Here is a 21,892-nt window from a genome sequence, read left to right on the forward strand (position 1 = left end):
TCTAAATCATTGTATGCCTTTATAATAAGGATTAATGAGGAATATTCCAATGGAGAACAATAGTATATAAACAATATATATGAAACAATATGATAGTATTTAGTAATAAATAATAATTGATGGACAAAACGAGGTTAATAGGTGGGAACTTTAAGCAATTATAACGTATACTGGGGCTGGTCAGACGGGAGCAAGCAACCTTTCAATCATTGCTGAACAATGGACAGTCCCAGGTAGAGTTACCTCAGCAGCCCAGGAGGAGCCAGGCTTAATGTTCTGGAAAGACTGATCTTAAAACTCAGCCCCGATCTTTACAGATATATAAACCGTGATGTCTGAGCCATATGGGACTGTCCAGTCTACCTGGTGGTGGGGTCAGTTCCTGCTCAGATCTGCTGCGTAACTTTCCAGAATCCAAAGTCGCCATGGACATCTTTCAGCTCTGCCTGACCTTAATAGCTTTACCTGTGATTAGACAGGTATCTGGAGGAGGTGAGAATAAATTAATATGATTGTCCTGTTATGTGAAGAAATCTAGACATGGTTACCGCCACTCTTTCTAACACTAGATCATTCACCATTTTGTACATAATGGCTTGCTTTGCTCTGTAATTCAGTTAGATGCTGTGCATGAAATACTTGTATTATTACTTTTATCTACAAAGAGGAATGTAACACCAAATGCCCTGTAAGCAGCTGCATGTGAAATTTGCCTTTTTTGTTTTAAATCAAATTCCTAATTATATAATTTATAGGGAAATCTCAATAGAGTTTGCAATATACTGGTATTGTAGAAGAAAACCAAGAAAAACATTATTAAAATTTTGTTAAAATTTATATTTACGTACCTCCTATACAAAAAGGTAGGTAGCTAAGAATACATCAAATACATACAAATATAAATGTATTTTGTATTCTTGTCCATCTAACTTTTTGAATAGGAGGTATAGTTTACTCCCTGCCCCCTATGTCCCCATGCACACTACCAAATGTCATTGAATAATTGAATACTATACTTGGTAGTGTGTGTGTGCATGTATATACACGTATATAAAGCGTGTATATATATATATATATATATATATATATGTGTGTATATATATACCTTCCCTGTATGTACAAATTGGAATACTAGGGAATACTAATATTTACAATAGTGAATTCTTAATTTGAGGCTTAAGTTAAATTAAATTTAGGAGAGGAACAATGAAATTAATTTGTCTGTCTCATCGATACCAATGGTCCCCAATGGATCCTGTCTTGAATGTTTATAACATCTCTGCTGCAGATGTGAAGGAAACCTAAAACACTTAGATGCTCACCTTCTTTAGTTACATATATTATCTCATATAGTTTTATATACCTTACAAATGTAGATTAGTGAAAAGTTGATTTTCTTTTTTTTTATTACAGCCTCATATGGTAGATTTCAATATCTCTGCTACTTTCAGTAAAGTAAGGTGTGCACTTGTGTTCTTCACCAGACCAGCCTCTGGAAAAAAAAAAGACCTTGGTATCTATATGGAACACAATCAGAAATGTAATTGGAAAATTTGCCATTTAAACGTGAACTGCACTTTGAATAAACTTTTCATTCATCAATAATACAGGCGATTATGAAAAAAAACAACTTTGCAAATGTATCCCATCAGAGAAATCCGCACCCTTCACCAGTTATCAGACACATCTACCACTCCTCTTGATCGTGATCTTACCATCTTCTATGAAAAAGCAGCTCAGTCCTTCTTTGTCAATTCTGACAAGCCAATCACAGCGTTTTAGCAATAAAGTAAAAAAAAAAATAAAATTACAATGTGGCAAGATATGATTTTTGCTATCTGAGACAGCACGAATCATAGCAGTGAAAATAGATGAGGTGATTGCACTGTCACCTCTGTATATTAACCCTTTTGGTTCCGATTGGATCAGCCAATCGGCGCCAAAAGGGTTAATTTTGAAAAAAAAACAAACCTATTGTCGCTCTGCACACCATGTTTCCTGCAGATCTGGTATGCAGAGCGGTTATATAGACCACGTCCACCGGTGTACCTATAAGGGCTCGCACTCATCTGTGTTTAAAACATCGCTCTGAAGTTGATCCAGAAAAGCAGTGTCATGCAAGTACAATGCGATTTTTCTCACATCCATATGACATGCGTATGAATTGCATTTTTTTCTCCATTGACTTGCATTGGCGAGTCTCGTCCGATATACGGGGCCACTTGCAGCATGCTGCGGTTTGTTTTTTAATCTAGATTCTAGCTGAGAAAAAAAAATTGCAGATGAGCACTAAGGCAGTGAATAACATTAGCCAGTGTGCAATCCAATTTTTTGTCTGATTACACTTGTCTGATTTATACGCAGCCCTGAGAGAGGTAATTGGTGGCCAGTGGCTGCTGTCCTCCTGTGTTCAGTGCTTCAATCGTCTGATCTTCTGTGCTGTGCTGTCTGCTCTGCTGCACGACTCATCTGGGGTTAGAGCAGCAGCAGCTCCCAATCCCTGTTCCAGCTTCCCCCCACCCCCCGAAAAAAAATAATAGTACCAAGTAGCTTCATAGGTAGTGTATTAGAGTAGCGGACGTCGTAGTGTTAGTGATGTCTGTTTTTCTTTGGCAAAAAAAAAAATAGTACTAAGTAGCTTTATAGGTAGATCATTAGTGTAGTAAACGTCACTGTCATTTTCTTTTTCTTCTACCGTAAGTGTTTATTCTAAATGTTTACTTTTTCCTTTCCCCCTAATTTTTTTCCTCTAATTTTTGTTCTTTACTCTTTTTTCTCTACTTTTTATAGTAAATTTAATAATAAACAATACCATTAAATACACACCCCACACAATACACCTGTAAAAGCACCACTTACACACACAAGAATAAAGTAAAAAAAGGCCCATCTGTCAAGAAGAAGCAATTCACCAGAGGAAGCCATTTGCTTTCCTCGCCTCTCACAGATTCAGGCAGTGATGAAAATCCCACATTCCTCCATTTTAATTCCTCCTCCTCATATAGTGAGGAGGGACTCCCAGCAAGGCGCCCTAGGATCGAGGAAACCCCTTCTGCAATCGATCCCATATGAATTCCACCCTTGAAAACTATCAGCATTTTATTCCGGATTTAATGGCCAGCTCAGGAATCCCATTTGACACTACATGCCTCACTGAAATGAAGTTTTTCAAATTATTTTTCCGCCAGGAAATAATATATCTTATTGTGGCACAGACAAATTTATATGTCCATCAATTTGTCACCCAAAATTCAACGTCCTTGTATGTCAGATTACACCTGTAAATGCATCAGAAATGATGACATTTTGGGGTATTGTGCTGCATATGAGTGTGGCGCCCCTGAGGCTCAGTCGCCACAGAGGTACTGCACCTCCTCCTGAGGTGTGGTATCCTACCATCCAGGTAAGGTGGATACTCCTGACCACACTCCAACACCTGCACCCCACACCACAAAGTAGTGTAGCAAAGCATCTTCGCGGCTCCCTGCTTGGAGTATAGCAAAGCACACATTGGTGGCTCCCTGCTTGGAACAGGAAACGTGCTGGGAGGTGGGTGGAGTTAGATTACATTACAAGGAGCGGGAAGAGTTTAGGATTAGAAGTCAGTTGGTTGGAGAGCTAGAGAGAAGAAGATCCCCGGAGAGAGGGATAGATGGATGGAAGTGCTGCAGCAGATCCCAGTGACCTGGGTCTGCTGGCACGGGAAAGGGAGTGAGAGAGCAACATAGACTGAAAGCCTAATTCTCCATAGAAAGAAAGGATTAGTATGGAACGTGAGGAGTAAAAGAGAACAGAGGACGTGGGTTAAAGGAGAACCCTTCCTAGAAGTTCCAAACGAAAGGCCGGGGCCCGGTCCCCGAGATTGTATGGATACTAATGGTCCTGCAGCAGACACCGGAGGAATAGAAGTAGTGACCACTCTATTCCCACACAAGACTTGGGGGCACAACAGCAACTGGATAGTGAGCCGGGACTTAGTAGCAAGAAGTCCCCGAAGCAGGCTACAGCTGTCTGCCGTACAAGTAGAGTTCATAAGAACATCGGACAGGAGGAACTCCAGTGTAACTCAGTACTAGGAGTACTTCACTTAAAGGCGCTATAAGAGGAGACGTTCAGAAAGGCACATGTTGGCGGGGTGTTGGAAAGGAGTATTCCATCTGGCCTGGAGGTTGACTGAGTCCCTGACCCGGAGGACACGGCACGGAGGCAGGCACCTGTTTGTACAACAGACTGTGAGTAAAGCTTTGGAACTACATGCCCTGATGTCCTCCACTTATTCCTGCTCCAACCTGCCCAGCACTGCTACATCCCTTGCGCCTGACACTACACCATCTACGTGTCACTTTGCCTACTCTGCCCTGGGACAACAGCCCTGCCTGTGGAGGGCTATAACATCACTGCTGCACCACACCATCTGTCCCAGAGGATCTGTCTGCAGCGTCGGCTTACATCTTCATTGCCGAACACCACAGGTGGCGTCACAACTTACACATTGACACTGAACATTTACAATGGGCGCCCAGGGCCACGGGCCGGGCCCCAGCTACCGTGACATCTCCCATTGAGGACCATCGGGCCCGGTACCGAGTACCCCACTGCCCTGGGTGTGAAGGCGTCCCATGAGCATAGCGACCAAAAAAAATATTTGGCAGTACTGGAGTACTGATATACTATACAGCACACCACTTTTCTGTATGGCCATGACAAGGACGCTATTTGAATCAATCTGAAAATGTTTGCGTTATATTGATAATGCGCAGTGTCCTCCCCGAGGCAATCCTAACTTTGATTGTTTATACAAGATTCGGCCAGTAGTTTAACATTTCAGCAAAAAATTTGCTGAGGCTTACAAACCCAAAGGGACATCTGTATAGAATAGATGAATCACTGGTTTATTTTCAAAGGGAGACTAAAACTCTGACAATACTTCCCCAGTAATATTGCGAGGTACTGTATGAAACTGTACAGGCTGCACCAGAGTACCTCAGGGTACATCCACAGATTTAGGGAAGCGGATGTCATAGTGTTAGGGCCCCGTCACACACAGCGATATTGCCAGTGAGATCTCTGATTTTGTGACGCCACAGCGATCTCACCAGCGATATCGCTGTGTGTGTGACGGGGATCAGTGACCGGCCCCCCTGCCAGGTATCGCTGATCGCGCTCCATCGTCCTGGGTCGTTTTTTGATCGTTGGTCATCTGCTGGCCAGCGCGCATCGCTGCGTGTGGCAGCGAGAGACCAGCGATCAGCCACGCTGGAAACCAGCTTGCTCGCTGGTCCTGATTGCTGGAGGGGCTGTCTATATGACAGCTCACCAGCGATCAGCCTAGCGATGTCCCAGCGATCCCATCCATGTCGGATCATTGGTGGGATCGCTGGGACATCGTTATGTGTAACGGGGCCTTTAATGACTTGTTTTTTTCGTAGAAAAAAAAAATAGTACCAACTAGCTTCATAGTAGCACACTAGGGGAGCGGACATCGCAGTGTTAGTGACATTCACATCCTGTGGGTTCAAGGTACTCACCACATCTCTAGATAAATTCCTTGATGGGTGTAAATGTAAAGCAGGTAAAAGGATGCAGTAACAGAGAGACGCAGAGCAAGGGTTAATGTGGCGCCACTGAAGCTCAGTCGCCACAGAGGTACTGCACCTTCTCCTGACCACGCTCCTACACTCGCACCCCACACAATAGAGTAGTTCAGCACAACCACATTGCGGCTCTTTGCTTAGAGAGAGGCAGAGCACCTTTGGTGGTTCCCTGCTTGGAACACTAGATATGCTGGGAGGTGGGTGGAGTTCAGAATATATATGAGCGGGATGGTTTAGGATTACAGGTCAGTCTGACAGGAGGTCAGTGAGGAAGGAAGCCACATGGAGAGGAGTGGGGATCCCTGGAAGAGGGATGGAGGAAGGAGTGCTGCAGCTGCCTCAGTGATCTGAGCCACCTGGCACGGGAAGGGAAAGAAGGAGAAGGACATTGAACTGAAGCCTGAGCTTCCATAGAAAGGAAAGGACAAGTACGGAACGTAGGAGTAGAAGGGAACATAGAGGACGTGAGTTAGAGGACGAACCCTGCCTAGAAGTTCTAAGCGCAAGGCCGGGGCCCGGTCCCCAAGGTTGTATGGACACTAATGGTTCTGCAGCAGACACCGGTGGAGTAGTGGGCTGTAAATGCACTACTCCAATCTAAGACTTGAGAGCACAACAGCAACACAGATAGAGAGCCGGGACTTAGGAGTAGAGAGTCCCCGAAGCAGGCTACAGCTGTCTGCCGTGCAAGTAGAGTTCTTGGGAACATCTGTCAGGAGGAGACGTTCAGGAAAGGCACATAAGTTGGCGGAGTGTGGAAGGGAGCATTCCATCTTGCCTGGAGGTTGACTGAGTCCCTGACCCGGAGGACACGGCACAGAAGCGGGCACTACAGACTGTGAGTAAAGCTTTGGAACTACAAGCCCTGGTGTCCTTCATTCCTTCCTGAGTCCGTCCGCCTGGCACTGCTACATCCCCTGCGCCGGACACTACACCACCTAAGTGTCTCCACATCTACACTGCCCTGGGACAACAGCCCTGCCTGTGGAGGGCTATACCATCATTGCTGCACCACACCATCTGTCCCGGAGGATCTGTCTGCAGCGTCGGCTTAACACCTCCCTTGCCGAACACCACAGGTGGCGTCACGAACTATTCCATTTACTCCATTTCACCATTACATCTTCCTATTACTTGGGCACCCAGGGCCACGGTCCGGGTCACCGCCACCGTGACACATCCCACTGATACCGGCCCGGTACCGAGTACCCCACAGCCCTGGGAGGGTGACCCATTAACAAGGGTGCGGTTTAACACGAGGGGTTCTCCTCGCAGGGAGCCAACAAGGTGTTAAACAAATTAAACAGTGTAATGGTTATTTATCTCAACAGTCTTTTTATCAGATTCAACTTATCGTGACTCCGCTGTCCTTTGCAGCCCAATGGGTAATGGGATACCGGCGGAGGCTGGTGCTGCGTCGTCAGGCTTCCCCCACCTAAATCACGGTACTGCTACTGGAGGCAGCGGGCGGTCACCAGTTTTGCCCGCTGAGCAACTAGTCCATTGAACTGCAGAGCAAAAGAGTGAAGCTCTGCGCAAGTTTCTACTTGGCACTTTGCACTCGACACTCGGTACACCCGCTGGTACCTTCCCTCGACACCCATCTCTGTGCACCCACTGGTACCCGGGAGTCCCAACTGTGCCCCTCCTGGGTCTCTGCTCTGCAGTCTCTCTATGCAGCGCGCAGCAGGTCCCTGCGCTCTCTTCCCTATGGCGTGAACTCTCTGACTTTTCCTACGCTAGACTCTCTCTCTTCCCCTCGTTTACCACATCCCTTCTCTCTAGGTGATAGGTTCTTTCCAACAACCAATTCCTTCTCTTCTGCAACACTGGACATGGCCTCGGCAGTTCCGGACCCGGTTTCTCATAGGTAGCCACAGCCCGATCTTCTTCCTTACATAGTTTCCAAAATAGGGTCACTTGTGGGTGTCTCCACTGTTTAGGCACATCAGGGACTCTGCAATCATGACATGGTGACCGCTATCTATTCCAATTAATGTTACGCTTCAAAAGTCAAATGGTACGCCTTCCCTTCTGAGTCATGCTTTGTGCCCAAACAGTAGTTTTCCACCATATGTAGGGTATTGGTTTACTCAGGAGAAATTGCAAAACCAATTTTGTCCATTTTCTCCTGTTACTGTCATGATCCAGTTTGCATCTGACAAGTTAAATGGACAAATTGAACTTTTTTTTTTCCTTTGGCTGGGTGCCAAAGTGTGGTGTGATTGCCCCCCGGTGGCCATTAGAATTATTACACGTGGTGTCGTTCATTCTAAGTTGCCCCGGTGGTGGTGAGTGGTATCGCACTATTGCACTTTGGTTTAATGTGCTCGTAATTACAAATCAGGTGTGAGGCTCTATAAAAGAGTGTCAGGTGTGTTCAATCACTGTTGGTGATAGTTAGTCATTCTCAAGGAAGCCTGGGTGAAAGATGGAGCTGAGCAAGAGTCCTGGGCAGCCCAGCCAGTGGGGACGAGTGGCAGCTTTGGAGTCTGCAAGGAGTGCTGGCATGGATTGGTGGAGTCCAACGATGTGGTCTGTAAGTAGGGCTGGCATGGCGTGGTGGATTCACAGTTTATGGTGTCAGCAGAAAGTGCTTGCATGGCTTGGTGGAGTGGCGACTATGGTGAGAGTTGCACTCAGCATGCTGGACTTGGTTGCTGAAAACTGGACTCAAGCATGCTGGACTTTTTGGCAGAAAAGTTGGACTCAAGCATGCTGGACTTTTTGGCAGAAGCTGGACTCATCTTTTGGACTCTGTTTACTGGGCAGCTGCAACTAGTAGTGGACTCTGCTCCAAGGCTGCACTATGGTGATGGATCCGGTTATGGTGATGGATCCAGTTGGAGGAGAAGATGCACGCAGGTGGTGGGCTCTGTTGCTGGGAGCGTAAGCAACAGAGCAAAGCTAAGTGGTGTCCCCCTGTTCTGTCATTTTCCCTTATGTGTGTTTAGTGCAGTGGTGGGATTAGATTCCGCACCGACCAATTCCCTAGTGAGGGTTTAGGTGCAGGGTGAGTCAGAGTTTTAAGGTACACGTGCGTTGCCCGGTGCGGAACCGGCATAGGGAACGTTAGGAGTGCAGGGACACTGGCTCAGGGGAGTACAGGAGGTCTCCATGTCCCTATTCCCTATTGCAGGGCCCACCATTGTTATTGGAACCCAGGTTTCCCCTTTATTATTTAAATTCACCTTACTGGAGGCGGGGTTTCCAGACTACTGTATATATAACGTGTATTACCTAAATTCGCCTGTTGGAGGCGGTGTATCCAGCTGCATGTTTTATTATTTAAATTCGCCCTACTGGAGGCGGTGTATCCAGGGTCACGTGTGTCATGGGTTCGCCTTGCGGTACTCGCTGCGTCCAGACACACGTGACCGTGACAGTTACCTTGTGAAAATGAAAAATTTGGGGCTAAAGCAAATTTTTTTGGGGAAACTGTATTATCTTTTTTCCTGCCACATCGGAATTGCGGTGAAGCATCTAAACGGTTAATACATTTCTTGAATTTGTTTATGAGCCGTTTGAGGGGTGCAGTTTTTAGAATGGAATCATTTTTGTGCATTGTCATATTGGCCTCTCAAAGTCACTTCAAACGTGATGTTGTCCCTAAAAAAAAGTTTTTGTAGAAAAAATTTGAAATTGTGGATACATTTTTAACCCTTCTAACTTCACCGAAAAGAACTGTACTATCAAATTATACTCATTACACTAAACTATAACTTTTATTTTTTATTAAAATTTATCATAAAGACAATGACCATACCTACAATTGTTTTTCAAAGTAACACACAAGGGGGCAAAAAATGAAAAAATGTATCTCACCTTAGAAAAAGACTAATGTCACCCTGCCTAGCCGCGGAGGTTGGCACATTAGAGGACTGCGCTGCTGCGCAAATGGCACCCCTGAGCGATGGCAGCTATCCCTCCTGGCCCTGTAATGCCCTATTTATCAGAGCGAGATACAATCATAACAATCATAACTGTACACCAAAAACAACACCAGTGTTACCATTTCCAAAATATTAAATGCGAAATAAAAAAAAACCAATAAGGCTACCATATGTTACTCTAGGGATATTCTCTCAACTTGAAATAGTCTCATTAATGTCAGACATGAATATGAAGATAAAACTACAAGGGGGGCTATGTCTTGCGCTAATAAAGTGCTGTTGTAGCCCTACCTTACATCGAAGGTTGGCACCCTAACAATCCTGCGCATATGGCGCCCCCGCTCACCGACAACTATCCCTCCTGCCCCTAATAGACCCTACTGAAAATAAGTAGATGGGGTCAATAACACAATTTTATCACAGGATACACGTGATACAAGATACAAATGACACAGAAAATCATACATAAAGGCTGAAGTGCTTCTTCAAGTATTTATTCAGATGCTATGGACCCTATAGAGTCACCTGATAATCAGGGTATATCAACATATGCTTGCTAAGGAACACATGCTTACAGATAACCGTCTGACACAAAACCAACCAGAAAAATGAATACTGATACAATGCATGAAAACTAAGTCAGTTAGCTTATTAACATACATCAGTATGACATTATTCACTCATTTCCATTTCACTAATTACCACTTCACTCGACACGTTTCCCTTTATTATGTATTAGGTTCATCTGGAGTGTTTTATGGCTTAAGTAGAAAAAGATCCTTCACTTTTAACGTCATTATTTCACTTACTGTAGCTATAGATGGTCTTCAGAGAAAATACACGATAAATCTGCAACAAGGTTCATTAGGCTCAGGATAGTATGCCCTTTTAAATTCCTAACAGACAAAATCATGCTTCAAAACTGATGCTGATGTAAAGTAGACATGTGGTTAATGTTATTCATTAACTATTTTGTGTGATATAACTCTCACGTGTAAGGGCATAAAAAATAAAAGTTTGAAAATTGCAAAATGTTAAACATTTTTCCCAAATTTTCAATATTTTCATAAATAAATGAAAAACATATTTACTTAAATTTACCAGTACCATAAAGTACAATATTTCACGAAAAAAAACACGGAATCCGTTGATTGGGATACGTTGAAGCGTTCCAGAGTTATTATCACATAAAGTCACACTGGTCAGAATTAGAAAATTCGGCCTGGTTGGGAAGGTGAAGCAGACTTTGAGGTGAAAGGGGTTAATGACCTTTCTGATTGCCAGCGAGGCTTATGAGCAGCTCTTTACATGTCGGATGGACCAATGGCTGGAATGATTATAAAATCAAGCCATCTGTGGCCAGCTATTGCATCAGAATCAAAAGTCAAGTAAAAATATTGTGTTGCCTTAAGAATTCACATTATACATAAAAAATGCAGAAAAAAAGTATTGACACTTAAATGATAAATATGTTAGTACATTTTAGCAAAGAAAATGTTTTTCACATATATATTTTTTAATACAGGCCAATGGTGTTACACCTCTCAAAACCCTGTGTGTGGTAAGTACAATGCAAAACAGTTATTTGGACAAAAAAATGTTATTTTTCCCCTGATTATGGGACAGATGACTATATACTTGTAGGGAGTGGACTGTCTTACCTTGTTCCTACTCCTGAAGACAACCGATGCAATATGTGAATACCGTTCTGCGGTTTTATATGTAAAAGTAATGTTTGTTCAATGTAGTGTAATGTAATATATTATGCTGATGCACACTATATAAGGTGTTAATGCATAATGGGAGTATAGCATAAGGGTAAGCTTAGGGCAGCATAGGATATAGAATAAGGATAATAGGCTTAGCTTATAAAAAGATAGAAAATGGTTAAGGATAGGACTAGTCCAGTGGGTTGGCATTAGTGCTGATAAGAAGGTTAGATGCAATTCAGTGTCAGGCAGTGAACAAGTGTACATTGGAGTTCAAGTTCAGGTGCGGTGGGTTGCTAGAAGCAGTATGGGCCAAACATTCAAGGCAGTGGGAGGCCAAATGGAGATCCCTGATGGACATTCCAATGGCACCTGCAACCTAGGTCTCGGCCAGGTACCATGAAACGGGCCTGGTCTTCTGACATCACAAGGTTGGTGGACATTGAGTTATATGAGGGACAGGTGCACTGCCAGAGTGGACAACGTATCTCTGAGGATGATGGAGTCAGCGGGCTTGGTGGTAGTCTAGAATAAATCTATGGCAGATCATAAGAGTAGTTGTACTAACGAGGAAAGAAGCCTGGATTGCTGTGCCCTATGTTTTCTTTACTAGTTATTGTGTTACAAATACATTATCTTGAAATATAAATGTACTCTAGCACATCAGTAACCCTTAGTGGGAACCGATAAAATAAAACAAAGATACAGTTCAAAGAGTCCTTTTCTTCCAGGGTTCACCCACAGGTTGCACACACCGTCTTCAGCTCCTCCTTGAGCCACGTGGGCTTTCCTCCTCTCCCAATACACACCACACACTGACCCTCTAGACAAGCTTTTTAAGCCAGACTATGTGATGATCTCAGGTCCTGTCAGTACACATGCCTGTGTCGGCTCTGCAAGTAGAGATATGGTGAGCACCCTTCCACCCGCTCTATGGGTATCAACATAAAACCAGCCCATGTATGCAACTTAAATTTAATCCTCTCAACAATTAGTGTGCTGAAGGAAAAATATCCTGGTTTCACATCACTGATGTCAGTATGCACAATGACAGATATCTTCCCTCATACACCGTGCCAGTGACCCTGTCACAATATATATTATATACAGTGGGTCCGGAAAGTATTCAGACCCCTTTCAATTTTTCACTCTTTGTTTCTGCGCCAATCCTCTGGAATGCTCTACCCCAAGAAATTAGGACTATCCACAAATTTGCATAGTTTCAGGCACTCCCTCAAAACACATTTGTTCAGAGCGGCCTATCACACCATTGTAAATACACACCTGTACTCTGTATCTCCCCCACCTCATTGTAGATTGTAAACTCTCACGAGCAGGGTTGTCTTATTTTGCTTTAATTATTGTATTGTTAACGTTGTTACTTATGACTTGTGTTTTGACACTGTTAAACTGTAAAGTGCTGCGGAATATGTTGGCGCTATATAAATAAAGATTATTATTATTATTATTATTAATATTAATTGCAGCCATTTGGTAAATTTAAAAAAAAAGTTCATTTTTGTCTCATTAATGTACACTTTGCACCCCATCTTGACTGAAAAAAGTCAGAAATGTAGAAATTTTTACAAAAAAACCCTGAAATATCACATGGTCCTAAGTTTTCAGACCCTTTGCTCAGTATTGAGTAAAAGCACCCTTTTGAGCTAGTATAATCATGAGTCTTCTTGGGAATGATTCAACAAGTTTTTCACACTTGGATTTGGGGACCCTCTGTCATTCTTCCTTGCAGATGCTCTCCACTTCCGTCAGGTTGGATAGTGAATGTTGGTGGGCAACAATTTTCAGGTCTCTCCAGAGATGCTCATTTGTGTGTAGGTCAGGGCTCTGGATGGGCCTGTCAAGAAAGGTCACAGAGTTGGTTCTGAAGCCACTCCTTTGTTATTTTAGCTGTGTACTTAGAGTCATTGTCTTGTTGGAAAGTGAACCTTCGGCCATGTCTGAGGTCCAGAGCACCCTGGAAGAGTCTTCCTTTCCCTGGAGCTTAAAAATACCACCAAAAGCATGATGCTGCCACCACCATGTTTCACTGTTGGGATTGTATTGGGCAGGTGATGAGCAGTGCTTGGTTTTCTCCACATATACCACTTAGAATTATAACCAAAAAGTTCTATCTTCATCTCAATAGACCAGAGAATCTTATTTCTCATAGTCTGGGAGTCCTTCATGTGTTTCTTTTTAGCAAATTCTATGCAGGCTTTCATATGTCTCGCACATAGGAGAGGCTTCCGTCGGGCCATAAAGGCCCGACTGGTGGAGGGCTACAGTGATGGTTGACTTTGTGGAACTTTCTCCCATCTCCGTACTGCATCTCTGGAGCTTAGCCACAGTGACCTTGGGGTTCTTTTTTACCTCTTTCACCAAGGCTCTTGTTTCTCCCACGATTGCTCAATTTTAGCTGGACGGCCAGGTCTAGGAAGACTTCTGGTGGTCCCAAACTTCTTCCATCTAAGTATTATGAAGGCCACTGTGCTCTTAGGAACCTTGACTACTGCAGAAATTCTTTTGTAACCTTGGCCAGATCTGTGCCTTGCCACAATTCCGACTCTTAGCTCCTGGGCCAGTTCCTTTGACCTCATGATTCTCATTTGGTCTGACATGCACTGTGAGCTGTGAGGTCTTATATACACAGGTTTGTGCCTTTACAAATCAAGTCCTATCAGTTTAATTAAACAGCTGGACTCCAATTAAGGAGTGGCAATATCTCAAGGAGGATCACAAGGAAATGGACAGCATGTGACTTAAATATGAGTGTCTGACCAAAGGGTCTGAATACATATGACCATGTGATATTTCAGTTTTTCTTTTTTAATTTGCAAACATTTCTACATTTCTGTTTTTTTATCCAGTCTCGATGGGGTGCAGAGTGCACATTAATGAGAAAAAAAATGAACTTTTTTGGATTTACCAAATGGATGCAATGAAATGAAGAGTGAAAAATTTAAAGGGGGTCTGAATACTTTCTGGACCCACTGTGCACATGTGTATGGCAAAAATTAAGAGACCACTGCATAATTTTCAATTTAATGGATTTTTCTACCTATAAAGAGGTATATATTTTGAGTAAAATGTACATTGTTTTTTTATTCTATAAACTACTGACAACATGTCTCCGAAATTTAAAGGTAAAAAAGTTGTATTTATTTGCAGCAAATGAGAAATCGACAAAATAATAAAAAAGAAACAGGGCTTTCAGATTTCAAATAATGCAAAGAAAACAAGTTCTTATTCATGTAGAAAAAAACAATACTCATGTTGACTCAGTGTTAAAAATACTTACTCTCTTATATTTACTTATTCAGGACTTGTTACCAGATGTGATTCTCTAAAGGAAATTTCACAAAGTTTCTTATAAAAAAAAAAAAAATGTAGTGGTTTATTTGGATTGCTCACCAAAAAAAGATTATAGTGAAATATGAGAACAGGTAAAATAGTTATAAAGAGATTGTCCATTTGTTCATAGCAAAGCTTGCTCCACTTCTTTCCTGCGATCCTGCAAGGAACTTTTAAGTCTGTCTCTGTCATAAGCTTCTCTTGAAGTCACACGTGGTAAAAAAGTTACATACCAGCTGTCTATTCAACGTAGTGGCCGAAGAGAGTGGCAAGAGAGCCCCCCTCCTTCCTGCAGGCCATTATATACGTCTCTCAGAGCACGTGGTCTCTATATATGGGGTTGACATTTACCATGAGCTAAACTTACAGAAATAACATATGTATTGTTAGCGGAAGGCAGTGTGTTCAGTACAGAACTGAGTTCTAGTGTGATAATTTAAATTAACAACCGATTAATATTTACCACTCAGGAAGAGTTCAGAAATCAATATTTGGTGGAATAGCCATGATTTTTAATCACAGCTTTCATGCGTCCTGGCATGCTTGTCACCAGTCTTTCACACTGCTTTTGGGTGACCTTATGCCACTCCTGGCACAAAAAATTAAGCAGTTCTTCTTTGTTTGATGGCTTGTGACTATCCATCATCCTCTTGATTACACTCCAGAAGTTTTTGATGGGGTTCAGGTCTGGAGATTGGGCAGGCCATGACAGGGATTTGATGTGGTGGTCCTTCATCCACACATTGATTGACCTAGCTGTGTGGCATGGGGCATTGTCCTGCTGGTAAAAAAACAGTCCTCAAAGTTGGTGAACATTGCCTGAGCAGAAGGAAGCAAGTGTTTTTCAAGAATAACCTTCTATGCGGCTTGATTCATACGTCCATTGCAAAGATTAACCTGCCCAATTCCAGCCTTGCTGAAACATTCCCAGATCATCACCGATCCTCCACCAAATTTCACAGTGGATGCAAGACACTGTGGCTTGTACTCCTATCCAGGTCTACATCTAACCATTAGACGACCAGCTGAAAATTAGACTCATCAGAGAAGATCACCTAACTCCAGTCTTCTATGGTCCAATCCTTATGGTCTTTGGCAAACTTCAGCCTGGCTCCCTTTGCTTCTCATTGATGAATGGCTTTTTTCTAGCTTTAACTTGAGGCCTGCCTCTATGAGCCTGTTACGAACTGTTCTTGCCATGCACTTCACCCCTGCTGCCATTTGCCATTCCTTTTGTAGGTCACTTGATGTTATCCTGCGGTTGCTGAGTGACATTCAAATAAGATGACGGTCAGCCCAGTCAATGGAGAGTCGCTTTGCCCTCTGCTGATCTATAGCTTTGTTGTCCCCAAAGTCTGCTGCTTGACCTTGTTGTAATGGACTGCCATCTTTGAAATTTTAAGGATGGAGGCAACATGACGCTAACTGTATCCCTCTGATAGTAAAGCCAGAATTGAGCCCTTCTTTTCCTCACTCAAGACTTTTCTTTTCAACTCCTTTGACGTGGTTAAAAGTTATTTTTTCATTCTTATTAATTTTGGGCTATTCCTAATACTTGTATGGCCATCCAGCTTGTCCTATTGCAAGAGGATTGTGAAGACCACAGCAGAGTTTTTTTATACTTTCCCTCGTTAAATAAGATTTTGTTCAGGTGATCACCTAATCAGAAGCACATTAAGTAGAATGAGGTGTACTCTGGTTGGAATTCAACTGACACTGGAATGGAATGGCTTTCAGACATGTAGAGATGGTGATTTTCAGAACTGTGCAGTGTGGTCTCTTATTTTTTTTGCCAGAGCTGTGTGTATATATATATATATATATATATATATACATACATACATACATACATACATACATACATACACACACACACACACACACACACACACACACACACACACACACACACACTGCTCAAAGAAATAAAGGGAACACAAACAGCCTGTTGCAAATGGAATAATGTTCCCTTTATTTTTTGGGCAGTATATATATTATATATATATATATATACACACAATATTGTTAGTCTCCTCTCATTATGCATATTACACAGTTCCAACTCTTGTTATCTACAGCACTGTCCCTTACATATCAGATTCTTGTTATTTTTGCTATTTACATTGCACTGTTCTATATCACGTACCATCCTCCCTTGTTAGATATAAACTGAAATGACTGCTGATGGAGCATGGTAAAGCTTCTTTTTTGATGGAGGCGGCTGATGGACTGGTCTTCTGGTCAGATGCTGCCCCATCAGCAGTAGGGTTGAGTGAATTTGTTCGGGTTCCCTCTTATTCGGCAAGATATCGCGCTGGCGCTGCAGCTGCATGTGTCGTGGCTGTGTCACAGCACATGTATGGAGAGCCTGTTTGTTGGGCAGGAAGCAGGGTTCCCTCTGCAGCTTATTCGGTTAGCGCTATAACTTGCCGAATAAGAGGGAACCTGAACAAATTCGCTCAACTTTAATAATCAGTCATTTTATATCTAAGAAGACAGGACAATATAATAAATAGATGGCACTATGACTAACGAAAATAACGATAATAAGCTATGTAAGGGACAGTGCTATACTGTTTTTAACAAAGACAATACTGTGTAATAATGGGACAGCGCTGCACATAACAGAGGATGCTACATAACAAGGGGCTACCCCATACATAATTAGAAGGGATGCTACGTAATAAGGGAGGCCCTTTCCAGTAATGTCCCTCATACCGGACCACTGCATGGGATAATGTTTCCCATCATTGAGATATTTATGCCCCTCATCCAGGTATATATGCCCCCCATACAGGTATACATGCCCCCCAACATAGTATATATGCCCCCATCCAGGAATGCATGTCCCTCATCCTTGCATATATGTCCCCCATCCATGTATATATATGTATAATGTCCCCCATCATGATATATGCCCCCATTCAGGAATACATGCCCCTCATCCTTATATCTATGCCCCCAGTCCTGGTATAATGTGCTCCATCCAGGTATTTATGTGCCCCATCCTGGTATTTATGTGCCCCAACCAGGTATATATGTGCCACATCTTGGTATAATGTGTCCTATCCTCATATATGTCCCCCATCTTGGTATATATGTGCCCCATCTTGCGACAATTTGCCCCATTCTGGTATAATGTCCCCTTCCTGCTATAATGTGGCCTTGTTTTGCAATACATTAAAAACAAACAATACTACTCACCTTTCCGCACGCTCCCACACCGCGGAGTGTCCTCTTCTATAGCTGGTGCGATAGCTGACAGGTGACTTCAGCATCCCCGCCATGGCACATGATGTCATTGCCATGTTCCAGCAGTCATGGGTATGACGATATCAGTAGTCGGCCTCTGATTGGCTAGCGGCAAGTATTGCAGCTCAGGGAGACAGCGGGTTCCTTGTTCCGCAATACATTTCACCTAAACGTGCGTCCTTATACCCACATCCAGCCGAAATAGTCTCTGGTGTCGGTAGGCCCCTCTCCACCTTTGGGCCCTGGTGCAGCTGCCTTGGATGCACTGACGATATGTCCACACATGATGGTGTAGTTTCTGGAGGAGAACAGTATTTTTGTATTTATTGTTTTTAATGATATGTATCACTTTCCCTATCATAAGTAGAGCTGGTCACATGTAACAGAGGCAGTTCTGCATATTTTAGAGAGAGTGTGACCTAACAGAAAGCTTAAAGGGATTGTCCAAGTTTGAGAGGAAGTCTGCAGTCACTCTATGTCAACATGCAAGTCTGTCTAGATTTCCTGGTATTGTCAGTGCGAGTGAGCGGTCACGTGACGGCATTTATGCGAATTGTATACATGTGGTCACATGCTGATTGCTGACTAGTCTCACTTGGTTTTCCTCAATATAAGTGGATTGACAGAAGATGAATGCATTTAGGAGGAGTGTGACCGCACGCTGTCACGATTTAGAAGTCTGCAGTCATATAGAGTGGTTGCAGACTCTCAAAACTGGACAATAGTTTTAAAGTTTCTCAATAGACCAATTTCAAATGTTGCTTTATAGAAATGATTGGAGCCATTGTTGGTGAATAGAATTCTATCAGTTTGTGATTTGATTTGGGCAGATAGAAAAAAATGAATAAAATGGATGGTGCCAGCCATTTCTCAACAGCTGAAAATCACAGAGCGGGTTGATGACAACAGGAGTGGCCAAGTGACTTCCCCAAAATCCCCTGCAGCTCTCACATAACATAGTCTGGCACAATCAATCATGGGGGAATATGACAGGAGTATAAAAGATGGGATCTGGCCAAGCAGCCTCGAATAATGCTTTTGCAGCAGAGGGATAGAGATCAAAATGCACAGCTCATTCCAGAAATAGATATCGTAGGTGGCAGTGGCAGTGGCAGTGCCAGAGTAATTGATTAACCATTTAATGATGAAGGAATTTTTCACTTTTGGTCTTTAGTTTTTATTTTTTTCTCCTCTTCTTCCAAGAGCCATGACTTTTTTTTTTTTACTTTTTGTCAACATAAACGTATTAGCGCTTGTTTGTTGCAGGATGTGTTGTAGCTTTGAATGACACCATTCATTTTATCATGTTTTTATATGTAGGAATTTTCTGTCCATACAATGCTTTGATTGCTTATTATTACATTTTTGTAGGGATGTGAAGTGACTAAAAAATTAAACTTTTGGCATTTTGATTTTTTTTATGTTTACCTATTGGGTTACTTAATTTTATATTTAAATAAATCAAACTTTTATGAACCGATACCAAATATAGTAACATAGTTAGCAAGGCCGAAAAAAAGACATTTGTCCATCCAGTTCAGCCTATATTCCATCTAAGTCCTTCTAAAGAACCTAATAACTGTAAGATACAATATTGTTACGCTCCAGGAAGACATTCAGGCCTCTCTTGAACCCATCAATTGAGTTCGCCATCACCACCTCCTCAGGCAAGGAATTCCAGATTCTCACTGCCCTAACAGTGAAGAATCCACTTCTATGTTGGTGGAAAAACCTTCTCCTCCTGACGCAGAGAATGCCCCCTTGTGACCATCACATTCCTTGGTATAAACAGATCCTCGGAGAGATATTTGTATTGTCACCTTATATACATGGTTATTAGATCGCCACTCAGTTGACTTTTTTCTTGAATAAATAATCCTAATCTCTCTGGGTATTGTAGTTCTCCCATCCCATTTATTAATTTTGTTGCCCTCCTTTGTACTCACTCTAGTTCCATTATATCCTTCCTGAGCACCAGTGCCCAAATCTGTATGCAGTACTCCATGTGCAGTCTAACCAGGGATTTGTACAGAGGCAGTATAATGCTCTCATCATGTGTATCCAGACCTCTTTTATGCACTTCATGATCCTGTTTGTGTTGGCAGCTGCTGCCTGGCACTGCCTGCTCCAGGTAAGTTTATAATTAACTAGGATCCCCAAGTACTTCTACATGTCAAATTTACCCAGTGGTTTCCAGTTTCCTATTTTGCTTTCGTTCTTTATTTTTAATGGGGAAAAGGGAGTGATTTCAGTTTTTACACTATTGGCGAGTATTTTCAAACAGAACCCCTAGAGTAACACAGCAACAGAAGCCCAAAGCAAAAGCAGCATAGAGCAACAGAGAAGATATCCACTAGCAGCAATCCTGTCAAGTTCTCAGTGGCAAGTCTCACTAACCAGAACTACCCGTCCTGGAGATTCAAGTGATTGGAAATCAACAAGTGGTTACTTGTTCAAGTTAGGAGAAAATTCAATTTCTTGGTTCAGCAGAAAACAAGTGTCAGTCGCATTATTTTCTACAGAAGCAGAATATATGTCTACTGCTTATGCAAGTCAAGAAGTAATTTGGTTGAAACAACTTTTGGAAGATTTCAGCAAGCCATTAGCTCAATGAACAGTTATCTATGAGGACAACCAAGGATGCATTAAACTTGCCAGCAGTGAGAAGATTAGTGCAAGGACTAAGCATATTGATGTAAAACATCACCACTTACGTGACTTAGTTTAACCTGGTGTACTCAAGTTTGTGTATTGCGAGTCTGACAAGAGGATAGCTGATGGTATGACAGAGCCATTATCAAGAGCCAAGGTGTGGACTTCAGAACCGCAATGGGACTAACAGGATAAGTAGTTGTTGAGTGGGGGTGTTGGAATATGTTTGGTGCAACAGCTCAATTCCTATCTGAGTGTTTAGGCTAGTTTCACACTAGCTTATCTTCCACGCAGCGCTCGGCGCCGCTAAGCCACGCCCCTGCCGGCTCCCTGCCCGCCCCATCCGGTCATCGCCGCCTACTATCGCACTCGGCTGCATGCGATCTGCGCATAAGTGAGTAAAATAAATGAATAGTCACAAGTACCGTATGTAAAAATGTTTGCAGATGTAGACCAAAACATGAACGTGTGAACGCCTAATTCTAAAAATCCTGCTGCTCTACATATCATTATTTTCTGTATTTCTGGCCAGGTCCTGATCACTGGAAGGATATTAGTCACAATTGTGGAGGCGACCATCAATCTCCAATCAACATTGAAAAGACAAAAGTAAAGAGAGATGACCACCTGGATGGTATCACTTTCCAGGGATTTGATCATGCTCCGCCTGGCCAGTGGAAGCTTATGAATGATGGACATTCAGGTTGGACCTTTTCTGTCTCTTTTTGCAGCCTTAATTATTGAATTTATAAAGACTCTAACCTATCACTTTTTCCAGTCTTGCTGAGTCTGTCGGGAGACATTTATCTCAGTGGAGCAGGACTGCCAAATACTTACAAAGCATTACAATTTCACTTCCACTGGGGAAGTCCCAACAAGGACGGATCAGAGCATACACTCGATGGGAAGCAGTTTCCTATTGAGGTATGGTTCTTCTTCGAACAAGTTGTGAAATCCCATGTTCAAATATTTACGGTACTTCATATTTGTGTTAAGATCATTGGGTGGTAAATGTCAAGGTCATAGTCAGCCATTAATAGGTATCATGCAATTATAGGAATAATATCAACTTGGTGTTTTAATTTATTAAAAGGGTTGTGACTGAAAAAAACGTCGACATGCCGTCCTCCAGGATGAACTCTTGTTATTTATTTAAAAAGCATGTGCATAGACAACATTTAAAAAATATGTATCAGACCATCTTCTTATGCATTTCAGAATGAAATTCCTTAATTAGCTAGGATTAAGAAATTTCATTCCAAAACGCTCAAGAAAATATTCTGATACGTATTTTTTTAAATGTGGTCTATGCACATGATTTTTGAATAAAGAATAAGAGTTCCCCCTGGAGGAAGGCGTGCCGACTTTTTCTTCAGGTGGCTATAAAAAAAAAAAAAGTGAAAAATATAAAATGTTTTAAAAATGTGAAAAAAAATGACAA

At 42.4% G+C, this 21,892-nt stretch overlaps 1 protein-coding gene across 1 annotated transcript in view; it reads left to right on the forward strand.

Annotated features, from left to right (window-relative positions):
• Nucleotides 1-425: 425 nt before the first annotated feature.
• The window catches only part of LOC141069551 (carbonic anhydrase 15-like), a 61,079-nt gene continuing 39,612 nt past the window's right edge, over nt 426-21,892 (forward strand). The window contains exons 1-4 of the mRNA XM_073559203.1: nt 426-492; nt 11,013-11,048; nt 20,984-21,154; nt 21,230-21,375. Of these exons, the coding sequence (XP_073415304.1) occupies nt 426-492; nt 11,013-11,048; nt 20,984-21,154; nt 21,230-21,375 (420 nt within the window). The remainder of the gene's footprint in view (nt 493-11,012; nt 11,049-20,983; nt 21,155-21,229; nt 21,376-21,892) is intronic.

Source organism: Dendrobates tinctorius, unplaced genomic scaffold (genome assembly GCF_039654945.1).
Source record: "Dendrobates tinctorius isolate UK_male_01 unplaced genomic scaffold, ASM3965494v1 ptg000265l, whole genome shotgun sequence".
NCBI lineage: Eukaryota > Metazoa > Chordata > Amphibia > Anura > Dendrobatidae > Dendrobates > Dendrobates tinctorius.